General features: G+C 50.0%; 1 protein-coding gene across 3 annotated transcripts in view; it reads left to right on the top strand.

The window, feature by feature from the left end:
• Positions 1 to 13,364, top strand: part of LOC111157134 (NHS actin remodeling regulator) — a 331,564-nt gene that overhangs the window by 241,795 nt on the left and 76,405 nt on the right. The window contains exon 1 of one of the 3 annotated variants that reach the window (XM_022518381.1): positions 8,085 to 8,310. The exons of the other annotated variants lie outside the window; for them this stretch is intronic. Within the exon in view, the coding sequence (XP_022374089.1) occupies positions 8,085 to 8,310 (226 nt within the window). Of the gene's footprint in view, positions 1 to 8,084; positions 8,311 to 13,364 lie in introns of those variants that run through there. 3 annotated transcript variants of the gene reach the window in all.

Here is a 13,364-nt window from a genome sequence, read left to right as displayed (position 1 = left end):
AACAAGATGATTATTATGAAGAAATGAAACTGGTGAGAATTCCAAATGCTGAACATTTTTTTCCTATTAAATAAAGTTAGTAATTAATGTGGTGATTAAGGAGAGTGCAGGAGTTGATTTCATTCTGTTGAAACTGCAACGTACAGCCAAGGTTGAGGACCATTATTTCTTTCTTTCTCAGATAGTTCAATTTGGCCCTAATTTAGTTTGTAATTATTCCTTTCTTCCTTTTGAGGGTTTCCATCCATCTCTAAGTTTCCCCAAGTGTGCAGGAAGAGAAGGGTGGACATCTCTTTCCCCGTCCCAGCTGTAGCTTGTGGACGCCCTATCTTCTTTGGACAGCATGGCCGCTGTTGTTGACTATCATGTAACTGATGCCACGTGCTAACATCATGGTAGTTCTTCTTCTGCCACAGCATTACTCTTCCATCTCCTGGAGGGGTTCTGGGGTTATGCGTTGGCATTTATAGTCTTTGCGCACATCATCTGTCCTTCTCTGCCTTCCATCTACTGATTGTCTCTTGAGGGTGGCTCTGGACCACTGACCTTGGTGATTCTTTTCCCAAAACCACATGATTGACTCCACATCAGCCCGACAAGTCCAGGACTGGAGATGGGAAGGTGGGCTTCTGGGACTGAAGGCTGTCTGTAGGAAGCCTCCCTGAACTGCCGCTTTCATGAGGCATAACTGAGATGATGTGAACACGACTTCGAGCTATGGCAATCTTTGGAGCCATCAAAAAGGACTTATTTTGTTTTTACTTAAATTCACTTGAGTTTATAGAATTTGTGTTCAAACCAACAATTCTCAACCAGTACTATTTGTTTTTACAGGTGGCTAGAAATTTCTTTTAAGTAACTTCCTTAGTTAACCTTGTCTGTGTAACAAATCACCCCAATATTTAATGGCTTAAAAATAAATAGGAGAGTCTGCTGCTTTGGGCTGGCTCAGTTGAACTCCGCAGGGCTTGCTTTTTGTCTGTTGTCATTCATCTGGGGCTGGATGGCCTAGGGTGGCCTTGTTCACATGTCTGGTAGATAGCAAGCTGTGGGCCACAGTCAGGGGAGCAGCTGGCCGTGCGTACCTCATCACCCAACAGGCTGGCCTAGGCTTCTTGGCAGAGTGGCAGTAAGCATGAGTAGGCACCAAGATCAGCAAATGTAGAAGTTGCAAGGCTTTTTGAGGCCCAGGCTCAGGACACGGACAGTGTCACTTCTAGCACATTCAGTGGGCCAAACCAAGCCATAAGGCCTGCTCAGATTCCAGGTAGAGAAACAGACTCCACCTCTTGATGGGAAGAGCTAATAAGTGCCGTGGCTGTTTTTGAAATCTACCATAAGAACCGCACCTCCTTATTTGCACCTTTTGTAAATATATAAATTAAAAGAGATCTGGAGTTCTTCCACTAATAAGCTGATTCTCACTTGCATTCAGGTAGACTTTGTAAGTGGGAAACAAAGAGGAGGTAATTGTCACTGGCCAGGACAGTGAGCAAGCCATGTATATGCTATCTATCAACCTACCGTGTGGTCATGCAGAAAAAGGTTGCAAACAGCTGTCCACAAGATAATGTGATGAGGCAGAGAGAGCGTGAACCTCCAAATCAGACAGACACCTGAGTTCAAACTCCCATCTCCCCAACTTGTTAACAGGATGGCCTTGGGCACGTAACTGAACCTCTCTACGCATCGATGTCCTCAACCATAAAACAGAAACAATACCGGCTGTTGCGAGGATTAGATGAGATGATGGTGTAAAGCCTGGCACGTAGTAAACAGCCACGTCATGTTAGTTTCTGTCCCTGTCTCCTTAATTTTTTGAAATTCATGTGCAGTGGCCATAGTAACTCTCTTCAACACAGAATCAAAGCTGCCCGATCGCTTTTCCTGCCAGATACTGGCTTTTCTTTTTCCACGTACAGCGTATCTTTGAAAGATGACTTAAATATAGTCTTTTGCAACCTGGGATCTTGGCAGTGTTTGGAAAAACATAAGGTTACAGTTAACAATCCCAAGATGATTCTTAGTTTGGGGGCTGCAAATTATTCACATCTTCAAGTTGTGCAAAAAAAACAAAAAAGATGTTTTCTTTATAGTCTGGATATATTGTGGAATTTTGGAAACTCACCACCAGAAAAGAAAGCGTTGAAATAATACAAGTTGGGCAGCAATGGATGGGAATAATGTTCTCTCAGAAAGGACACATTTACAGTGGAGAAGGTTTTCAAACTTACCTCAGAGCTCTAAGTAGTGAAGTTGTTCTTTGGGGGGTAGAGGGGGCCAGATTGGGCAAAACCTCTGCTTCTCCTCTGATGCATTCCATGGGGCTCCATTTTGGCTAAATCATCATAATTCCCACCAAGACAGCACAGAATGATAATGGTTTTATTTATTATTTTATATGCATTGCCAGTATATGCAAAGCTTTATAGCTTGCCATAAATCGAGAGGGATTATCACAGCTGTTACTTATTTTAACAGGTCACAATACAGTAGTTTATGCCAGATGGTTTGGAGAATTTTGAGAGAGAAATTTTATACAGGCAGCCACATAGATACTAGCTTGGGTGGTTGCACCCTGAAATTAATTTACATTTGTTATGATATAAAATATATATGAATAAACACATAGCTCCTTATGAGCGAGTGAGCCATTTTATAGCCCTGATTTCTTCTGGAAGTTGTGGGGTCTCCTGTGAGCAGTGGTGGGGCAACAGCAGGGATTGTGCTGCTAGGGCGAGATGGGAGAGGAGGGTCACCACACCCGACGCCATGAGGGAGACGTCCAGCTTGCTTCAGGGAAGTGAACTTTGGTGGCAAACCTGGGTTTCCATGATTGGAGCTGAAAAGAATAAGGCAGGGAAGCCCCCCCAACCCAGAAACATGAGGAGAATGTGTGCATGATAGAACAGAGAGCTGAAATTGGGATCTCCAAGGTCATAAACAAGGTCATTCTGGGGCAAAAAGTTTACCCAGCCTGCAGAGACCACAGAACACATGATGGCCCTTGCAGATGCTGAAGTCTATGTGTAGAGTGATCAGTCCTGGATGATCAACAGAAATGGGAAGAAAAACTAGGTACTGATGATCAGCAGTCATTCCCGAAGGTATCTTTGGTTCCAGGTTTCACAGAACAATAGACTTCCAGAATGACAGACCTAGAGAAAACCTGATAGATCATCTCTACCCTCCTTGTTTCACAGATGAAGAAACAGACCAAGAGGATCATTTAAACATGGTCATCTTGGTTCTTTGATTAAAAAAAAAAAAAAAGAAAGAAAAAGAAAAAAGTAAAATCAGACTGTGAAGGTATTTGGACTCTGTCGGCTTTCTCCACAGTGTCTCATTGATCTGCCCCACCAACTCCTCTCTTGGGCCTGGCCTCGCTCCAGGAGAGGACCACATCCCCACCTACCAGAATAATCCGAAGACCAGGTCCAAAGCACAGCTCGGTTTTCTGGGTAAATCTCCCCGTGTCATAAAGGGAATACCGCCTCTGGAACAGGAATAAAATTATTTAGGCTTTTCAAGTCAATTCTTCAAGCTCCTACTAATATCTATTAGTGTCCACAGAATAATTAGACAGAAAAGGTGAGTTTTAAACAGATTTGGAGCCTTTAATGGGCTTAATCTGTGTGCAGAAAAATCAGAAAGTGACAGTATTTCGAAAGCTGAATAGCCCATGAGTGTCAAGAGATAGAACTAGAACCTTTATTATGGATTCCCCCAAGATGACTGGTAGAAAAATGGAAAGTGTATAGGTTAGATCATACTGAAATGCCCCACTGATTCCAGAGATGGTGAGCTTTTAGCATCCTCCCCTCTCTGGAACACAGCACTAAGCCTGAAAGTAAGGGAGCTTCCCCAGGTTGCAGATAATTGTCAGCAAGCCTGTGCACTTTATGAAAAACGTTGCTTACGTTCTCGCTCAGTCCATTAGTAACTCTCGTTTAATGAACAGATGTTACCCAGCCATGGTGCCTCTTCTCTTCAGCTCACTGTGTATTCAAACCATGGGGAAGGAGCTAGAAGGAGGGTGAGAGAGGCATGACCGTGGAGAGTGAAATATCAAGGAAACATTAAATTGTGTTTTCGTCTCATCTGATTACAAAGATAGGAAAGTGAATTGTTCGAGGTAGGCTAAATTCTGGTAATAAAATCCCCAACACTTCAGAGGTTTATTTCTCACACTCTAGGCCAACGCAGGCCAGCATTCGGTCATTTGGGCACCAAGGCTCCTCCGTCTTGGGCTTCCAGCACCCCACACAGAGCATCTGTGTCTAGCCCGCAGGGGAGGGAAAGGAGCGTGTGTAGGAACAGGTAGGAGTTTCTTCGGGCCAGGCTGGGACGCACACACCCCTTTGCCCCCATTCCGTTGGCTGGCACTCAGCTCTATGGCCACGCTAACTGCAGGGGAAGCTGGCTGTAGGAGAAAGACAGCCTGGCAAACAGCTAACTAGTCCGTGTCTTCCAGGGAAGTGTAAAATATGCTTTAAAATAATAAGGGGCTTCAGGAAACTCCTCGTGGTTGGATAAACTTTAGTTCTGTGCAAAATGGCCTACTGAGACTTCCATATTTCCTGGCAGTGCGAGGTCAAGGGCGTGTTTCTGCCCGGAGGCACAATACAGATCATAGGCTGACCAGCTACGGCCCACGGACCCAAACTCACCCGCTGCCCGTTATTGTGGATAAAGTTTTATTGGAACACAGCCACATCCATTCGTTTATGCCTGGCCTGTGGCTGCTTTTGAGCTACACACATCAGCAGTGTGAACCGGTTCCAGCAGAGCCCGCGTGGTCCACAAAGCCTAAATTAATTACTGCCTGGCCCTTTACAACAGAACAGGTTTGCCGATCCCTGCTCTAGGTCTTCACTGTCCTAAGGACGACACATGTGCAACTGTTTCTTCTTGAGACCCGGGATCCTTGTAAAAACAAGTAGGATACCCACTTGGACTGGGCTGTAAACTCTGCCCTTAGAACGTCTGCTCCAACAGGGCCCAGACGCTGCTCTCTCCCCGCCAGCACTGAGCACAGTACCTGGCATCTAAGAGAGGTTCAGTAAGTGCTTCTGTTTGAACCATCAGCCATAGGAAGCATCGGGTACCCTAACCGTGGTACAGGGGAATGGGAGTCCGGCAAAACTATAGTGTGAGCATGGCCGTGAAGACCTCCAGCAGTTAGGAAGGAACTGCCTTTGTCGGGCTTTTATTATACGCCAGGCACTGTCATGGTGTTTTATAACTATTCTTTCATTTACTCTTCCTAATAAGCCTGTAAATTAGGTATTCCTATTTGCATTTTACAAATGAGGAAACCAAGGTTCAGAGAAGTCAAATTATTTTCCCAAGGCCACACCGCTAAGAGGTGGAGGGGCTAGGATTTAAGCACAGGTCTTCCTGGGACAAAAGCCCAGGGTTTTGTTTTGGTTTTTCCTCTACACCATGGGAACCTTGAAAACTTTATTCAAATCAGGCAATCTAGTTCTATCATTTATTTTCATCATCACTGCTCCTAACAGCCTCAGTCTTGTAAAGATCCATGTGAAGGAGAAGACATGGCCATTTCCATTGCTGTCGGGTGTCCTGCCAAGGCTCTCCTTTGACAGAGCAGCCCTGAAAACCCGGAACAGCACAGTTCAACTCTTGAGATCTAGGGTTCGTGACTTGGCCACCAGCTCCCTGCCGTCTTGCCAGGGAGGGCTGTAGGAGGCGGCCCTTTTGCTCACCTAAACATCAGTTCTCATTGCAAGGCCTGAGTAGTCTGCGTCACACAGCAGGGCTGCCCGTGTCCCTAGTGGAGTAGGTCTGGGAGCTTGTTAACACACACCCACACCCACCCCCACCCCCAGACCTCACCGCACACCGCTCTGCCCCACCACTGAGCCTCTGCAGAGCACATCTAAGGGAAAGCCTTCCCTTCTCTTTTCTGAAGCTCTGACTGGCCTTCCCGTCAGTGTCCACTCCGTCAGGCCTTCCTGAAGTCTAAAGGGCCCAGGTCAGTCCTTGGCGGACAGAACCATTTCCGTGGACCTCTCGGGGACATTTGGCATTCTCAATCATGCAGCCTTCTTGAAACCTTTTTGTCCCCTGGTTTCTGAGACAAAGCCCTCCCTCCCTCCTGGTCTCCTGTTTCTCTGACTCACCTCGTTCTTTCTCTCTGGTGGCCTCCTTTCCTTTGCCTACCCTGCCCTTAAAGTTTGGGATTCATGTCTCACTTCTCACCCTCACTGGGGGAGTGGCCACAGCACTTCCCCCACCCATCCTTCCTGTGCTAGCCTCTCTCTCTCTCTCTCTCTCTCAGGGGGACTCCAGCCAGATTTTCTATCCTTCCTGGTGGCTGGCAACCCTCCGAGGAGGTTAGTGTGAGTGGGGTCAGAGGAGAGCAGCCAACCCAGACTAACTTGGGTTCGATGTGATATTTCATGTGACCACAATCATAATTCATGGTAATGCCAATTAGGAAATGCTCTACCAGTGCACATGCAAACCCTGTGATTTCTTATGACCTTGGCAAGTTAGTGTTTCACCACAATTTGTGAATTATGGAGGAGTCACGGGCCTCGTGGACTCCGTACTACCCACTCATGTAAATCTGCCCCAGGCAGAAACCTCCCTATTTGCAAAGAGATGACCTGATAGAGAATAGTCCAGTTTTCCTGAAATGGGTTTCCAAGGCATCAAGACAGATTACCAAAACCTGTGTCCCACAGGGCATCTTGGGATAATTTCATTCACTGGTTTTTCCTTGTTATATATTAGGGTATATCCCAGGAGTGTCGCAGTGGCCCTAAATGGCTTTTTGTCTTCTGCATGCCGTTGTTACATATACAGCCTACCCGCCTAAGGCACAGGCACACACTGCCACAGGTTTTAACCCTGGTTCAGCCCCACGGCTGGCTCAGTAAATCACCCTTCCCTGGAGAGGAGTTCATCACCGTGAAGGCATTGTCTTTGCAGTGTTTTTAAGCCTGGGCAGAGTGAGTTGTATCTAGGATGCAAGGTTTCAGCCACCAGAGATGAAAAGGGGAAGGGACGCAATGTGACAATTTGGGGGCTGCTCTAGTCCTGTTACACACGGGCACCTGCTCCACACCAGTCTCTGTCTTCCCTCTTGTCGGGGCTGGAGGAGTTGGCACCGTCGGCGTGTCTGATTCTTCTGCTGTTGGTCAGAGGCTGGGGACAAGGGAGGTGAGAAGGGAGCCACGGGGGTGCGGTGCTGAGCAGCCGCGGTCGGTCCAGCCTGTTGGTGATGTGCCGAGCCCACGGCCACTCCGGGCATGGGTAACACGCAGCACCAGCCGTCGCGCTACCGGAGAAGCAAACGCATAGGTACCAGAAATCCGGATCCAGGATCCTCCGCAACCCCCGGCTTGTCTAAGCGCTCAGGGCCCGCTTTGTGGCCGGCTCCAGCGCACCGCGGAGTTTGGGGCTGGGGGCCGAGTCCTGCGGCTCACTGCGGCTGGCGGCAGGGGACGGATTATTTTTAGCAGGTTCCCTTTAGCCCAGCGGAGCCGGGAGATGTCCGCGGAGCCGGGCGGTTGTCTGCAGAGCGTTGGTGCAGCCGTGCCTGCTGCCCGGGAGGTTTGGCTGCCGCAGTCCCCTCCATTCACTGGGCTGTAAATCGAAGCTGTCTCCACCGGCAAGGCGCTCGATCTCAGCGTGGCCCTGGGGCTACGTCCCGCCCAGGTCTCCCGGCACCTGATTTCCCAGTGGTCAATTAGGTGTCTCAGCCTGCAGCACTGAAGCAGTGGAGGGGCCAATGCCCCGGCTTTGATGGAGCGCGCCGTGCGCAGAGACCTCCCCAGTCGACTTCCTCATCAGAAGGCAGCATCCATTCATAATTCTCTCTCTGCCTGTGGACCGAGTTAGGCTGGAGCTGGGCATGGACTCCTGCGATCTCCCTTTTTGCATCTGAAGGCGAAACTAAGATAAAAGGCAAAAGGAAGAGGGAATGCGGTCCTAACGCAACAAGGCGCTGGCAAGCCCCCCGAGAGGCCTCTCCTTCGCGGGGAGAGGGAGAAGAGGCATATCCTGAGCCCAGCGCCCCAGCCAGCTGCTGCTTCGCTGCGGAGCCGGAACGCATGCCTACCTCACCTGACGGCCGCATTCCTGGGGAGCCGGCGCGGGGCCCGGCGGCGCGCCCAGGGCGCACGGGCGGTAGGATTTCTGCACCCGGAGAACGATGCGCGGGCGGGCTGCCCAGGGCCGAGCCCGAGCCCGAGCGGGCGCCCGGGGAAGCTAGCCTCGGCGCGGCGCCCCACCGCAACCCCCCGGGATGCTCCGCGACTCGCAGCCCAGGCCACTCGGGTGTGTGTGAGATAGGACCGGCCTGGGGGGGGGGTGTGGAGGGGGAAGGGGTATGGGCAGGTGACATCATTTTAAACTAATTTTTCACAGCTCTGGGTGGTGGGTGAACTTGGGGGACGGAGGAAGCAAGAGCCGCAGCCCTACCGCGCGCCAGCCTAAGAGGAAATCCGCCCCCGCCTGTCGCTGCCCCCAGGTCTGAGAGTCAGGTCCCCTTGGCAGAGCACAGTGAGGGTGAGCAGGCGGTCAAGGTGGACCACGCATAGCTCTGAGGGGCGAGGGGAACAGCTCCGTCTTTCAGGGGTCTTTTTATTTTAATCATATTGCAGTTGCAGCTTTGAAGTTTGCCGCCTCCACCTCACCCCTCATCCCGGGTTCTGGGGCGGGGCGGCACTTTTCCACGCCGCTACCCAGGCCCTTACCAGCTGAGCGGAGGGGGCTGCAGGGGCTGGTGGTGGGTTTCCTACAGGGGGCATGGGGACTCCAGGGCTCCGCGAGAGGGAGTGCGCCCTGAAGCTGAGCCTTTTGGGAGCTCTAAGGGCTGAGGGAGAAGTCCGGATCTGGCTTGGTGCTCCATCCTGTTTTCCTGCCCTGCCACTTGGTGTTGGGTGACATTTTGCCTGTGCAGGGGTTTCACCGTCATGGAGCTGGCTGTGATGCTGTGAGGCAAATGGACTGTTAGGATGGGCTGGAAGAGAGAGGCAAGAGAGCTGGAGCTCTTCCTTTTGTGGCAGTGTTAACCCTGTGGAGCCTGCTCCCTGGGCACACCTGTCCACCTGGGTCACCATCTGTGGGCACGAGTGGGGCTGCCAGGCTGAAGAGCCCTGCCAGGTCTGGTGGTCCGAAGCCGGACTTGCTGTGGGCGGGCAGGGCCAGGAATGTGTGGGCGGTAAAGGAGCAAAGCCCCAACTGGTGCCCCCTTAAGGGAAGGTTAAGCAGGCCCCGCCATGATGGTGCACAGCGCTGTAGCCAGAGTGTGGTCTGCTCTGCTGTGAGTTTGGGAGCTCTTGTTCTACGAGGTTTTTATTTTGCAGTTTTGTGCCTCCTGGTCACCAGTTTGTTTTTCACATCTGCTTGTGAGCAAGGCAAAGATAACAGCATCTAAAAATAGCCCTGCGGCTGGAGATGCAGCTTAGCTTGACCCTACTGTCACAAGAATGGGGTCTCCCTTCCCGGCTGTGGGAGGGTGAGCCGAACTTGGGCTCCCAGATAGCAGAAGACCAGGCCCACACATCTCCGGAGCAGTGCAGCATCCATTCTCAGGGCCGGGCAGGGATGCCGTGTTGTTGGTCTGTGGGAGACGGGCAGTAGCTCCTCCATTCCTATGTGAGGCCCAAAGCAACTGGGCTGGCTGCAAGATTGGGGGATGGGAGCCCAGACAGGGACCCCTTCGCCACCCACAGCCACTGGCATCTGCAGCTTCACATTCCCTAAGAGTCCCACCCAGCCATAAATACAGGGCTCTCTCCTCGGTGCTTCAGGGGCCAGCAGGCCACTCCTCCCCCCACCCCCAAAGGAGTCTGGCCCAGAATACAGAGGGACCAAAAGGTCCAGGGTGCACATCACAGACCAGCTTCCTCTGTGAAGCCAGTAGCTGGGGTGCCACTCTTTCCTTTCCAGCAGGAAATCCTTGGACAGCTGAGGGATGGACCTCTTCTTGGTGTTTGGGAGGTGCCCGTTCTGTCTCAAGGGGGCTGCCCCCAGCTGATGGAGAAGGTGCCACATGGAATGGAGCCAGGAAGGGACTGTTGCAGTAGATGGTGGGAGCCCTGGTCTTCTCCTGGAGGTTGGAGATTCTGGGAGCTGCTCGGCCTCTCCCATTCTTTATTTTCAAAAGCCTTCACTTCCCCCATGTTCACCTTTTCTTTGGAAGCAAATGTGGCAAAGTCCAGCTTGAAGGAAAAAAAGGCCCCCCTCTGTTCTTGATTGATTGAACTATGGTATTTTTTATTTTTGAAAAATATATGGGTATTGCTGAAAAAATGTAAATGCCTAATTGTCTACAGTGAAAGAAACAAACTAAAGAGCCTGGGAATCTGGGAGGGAAGGTACAAATCCCATCACCAGTTCTCTATTCAAGATGGAACCTACCAGGTAATTCTCCCCTCCCTTCCAAAGTGAATTGTGATTTTTAAAAGTTTCCCTTTATTTTCTGTAGATCATAAATGTAATCACTGGGCAAATATTAAGGTAGAGAGCTTGATTTGGGGGAAGGAACAGACTGCGAAACTGAAAGCACGTCTGAGAAATCCCTCATTCCTCTAGTCATCTAGTAGAGACTTAAAAACCAGTTGCTAGTTTATCTTTAAAAGTGTTCCCGCCATCTTTGTGTTCCCTACAAAAGATGCAAAAGGACTGCAGATTCAGTGTAGTCTAAAGGCCCAGTGCAACAGGAGCGAAGTCTCTAGCCACGCAGAAGAGTAGATGGGAAGACCCAGAGTGGGATTCAGATTTTACAAAAACGACATCGACTTTGCTCTGCCTGTAGCAAGCAGAGGTCAGCAATACCTCGCTCTTACACAAAAGGGGGCTGCTTCCTCTTGAAGTTCACAACCTGAACCAGCAATCCGCTAGAGATACTGAGCATCCGTATTGGTCAGCAAAGCCAAATACTATTACAAGCCCCAAATCTCAGGAGTTTAACACAATGCATTTATTTCTTACCACATAAGGTCCAATCAACTTTTGGCTTGTAATGATATGGAACCTAGTCTTCTGCCTTCTTGTGATTCTACTATCCCACAGGGCCTCGGAGTCCTTCCTGAGTTCCTCTGCATCTAGCCAGCAGAAGGCGATAAAGAGAGCGTGGAGGATTGTCTGGAAGTAGCACGCCTCCTCTCCACCCACATTCTGCCGGCCAGAACTCAGTCACATGGCCACGGCTACCTGCAAGGGAGATTGGGAAATGTCTGTGCCATGGCATAAAGCCCTCCGGTGTGAAAGACGCCCCTGGGACTGGGGTTTGGCTCTGGACAAGTCATGTAGCTAAATACTGATCTCCATCTTAAAAATGGTGGTAATTCCACCTGCCTTTCCTGTCTCGCAGGGATTTGGCAAGGTATAGAGATATAAAAGGCTCCTAGAGGGACCATCCGGTCTAGCCTCTTTAGGCAAGGTCATTGTCATTATCCTCATGTTATAAATCACCTGCCTGGTGTGACACAGCTAGTTTACGGCAGGGCTAGGATCCGAACCAGTTCTATGGGATATAGTTTCAGAAGGCTGGTATACGGTCTCTGGATATCCTTTAATTGTGTATAATTACTAGAAACAGCTATTCATATTATGTAAAATCCCTGTGAGATTTTTTTTTCAGTTCTTAGTATAGAACCACTTATGGTCAGGCTTAGAATAGCGAGGTTACTGGTCTATGTCCTGTACGTACATTAACTCATCGAATCTTCGCAGTAACCCTGGGAGGTAGGGACTATTATTATCCTCACTTTAGAGATGAGGATGCTCAGACACAGAGATTAAGTAACTTGCCCAAGGTTGTACGGATAACAGGTGCCAGATCTGGGGCTTGATCCCAGGCAATCTGGCTCCAGAATCTGGCCCTGGGTATTTAACTACACTGCCTCTCTGAGCTGGTGGACTCCATGTCTATCCCTCTCGGGTGTGTCCCATCAGCACCGAGCCCGATACTCGGGCTTTAATATTCGGAGTTTCCTCTCTCAGTGAGTGACCTTGAAGGTCCGTGACAGGGAGTCATTTGTAAATTTGCTGAGGCATGAATTTGAGCCCCAAGCATAGGAAATTGATACGTAGGATCGCACTACTTCAAGGGAGACCCAGCCCCGATCTCCAGCTCTGACAGACCAACGAGGCTTTCTTTTTTTTTTCCCCTTTAAAAATTTTTGGTCTACTCATCACTGGGTAGGCAGTAACTATTGTGCAATAATAAAGATATTTATTTCCTTGTGAAAAGCAGCCTTGCAATGAGAGAGGGACTCTCCAGTGCCAGGTTAAAAGGCACCTTGGTGATTTGGTGGAGGTCGGGCAAGGTGAGCATTGTCACTTGACTCGAGGTGATTGCTCATTGGGGTTATTTTGTTTATTGTTGCATAAGAAACGGCCCTAAAGCTTACTGGCTTAAGAAACAAGAGTCCACCTGTTGGTTCAAGATGCTGGAGTCTGGGATGAGCTCCCTGGGCAGTTCTTCTAGTCTCGCTGGTAGTCCGTCTGCTAGTAGGTCACCTGGGGGCTGGGTTCAGCTGGGCTGCTGGGCTGGCTACACTCTTCCCGCGTTGTCTCAGGACTTCTCCCTCTCCAAGCAGCCTCTCCGCGTGGTCTCTCCAGCAAGGGAACAGGACTTCTTACCTTGTGGTTTAGGGTCCCCAAGACTGTAAAGGCAGAAGCTTCCAGGCCTTCTCAAGGCTGGGCCTGTGACTTGTATTACCGACAGAATGAGCCGGGTCACAGGCCCGGCCCAGACTCCCGGACAGAGAAATTCATGAAGGGCGTGAGTACCAGGCGGGGTGGAAACAGGCTACCCAGTGGTGAAGTCTGAAGCTTCTGTGTTTACAGATTTGAGGACTCCCAGAGGTCTCAGGAGAAGCTGGCTGTACATTAAAATGCAGGTTAAATAAAATCCTCTCCTTTCACTCCAGTGGAAAAAGCCCGTTAGATATATTTGGTTCTTTCTCCAGCCCCAAACTACCAAACTGGTTATCTGGGTCCACGAAAGCACTGAGGCTGTAGATGTCACCACCCAAAAGGAAAGGGAACTGAAGTGGGTGACTTCTCTTGCATCTTCCATACTTTGTCTCAAAGGTATCAATTTTTAAAAAGGTATCAGTGCCCGCCTTCAGACAAAAACCGAGAATAATTTCTGAAAAGTCAGTAGCATGCCAGTCGGATCAGGAGACAAGACTATTTCTGATCTCCGTCTACTCTTCCCCGGCAAGTCGCACATCCCCAGGTAACTTAGCAGGCATGGCAGGCGCCCCCGGCTGCCCCCAGACGTAGAGCTGTGTTCCTGCAGAAATGGGCTCATGGGTTCAGTCTTCCACGCTTCCATTCCAGATCATCGTCCTCAGGTCCTTCAGTCGCTGGAG

Source organism: Enhydra lutris, unplaced genomic scaffold (assembly GCF_002288905.1).
Source record: "Enhydra lutris kenyoni isolate GAN:26980312 unplaced genomic scaffold, ASM228890v2 scaffoldscaffold52, whole genome shotgun sequence".
Taxonomy (NCBI): Eukaryota; Metazoa; Chordata; class Mammalia; order Carnivora; family Mustelidae; genus Enhydra; species Enhydra lutris.
The sequence above is the reverse complement of the archived record's forward strand: the minus strand, read 5'-3'. Positions and strand labels throughout refer to the sequence as shown.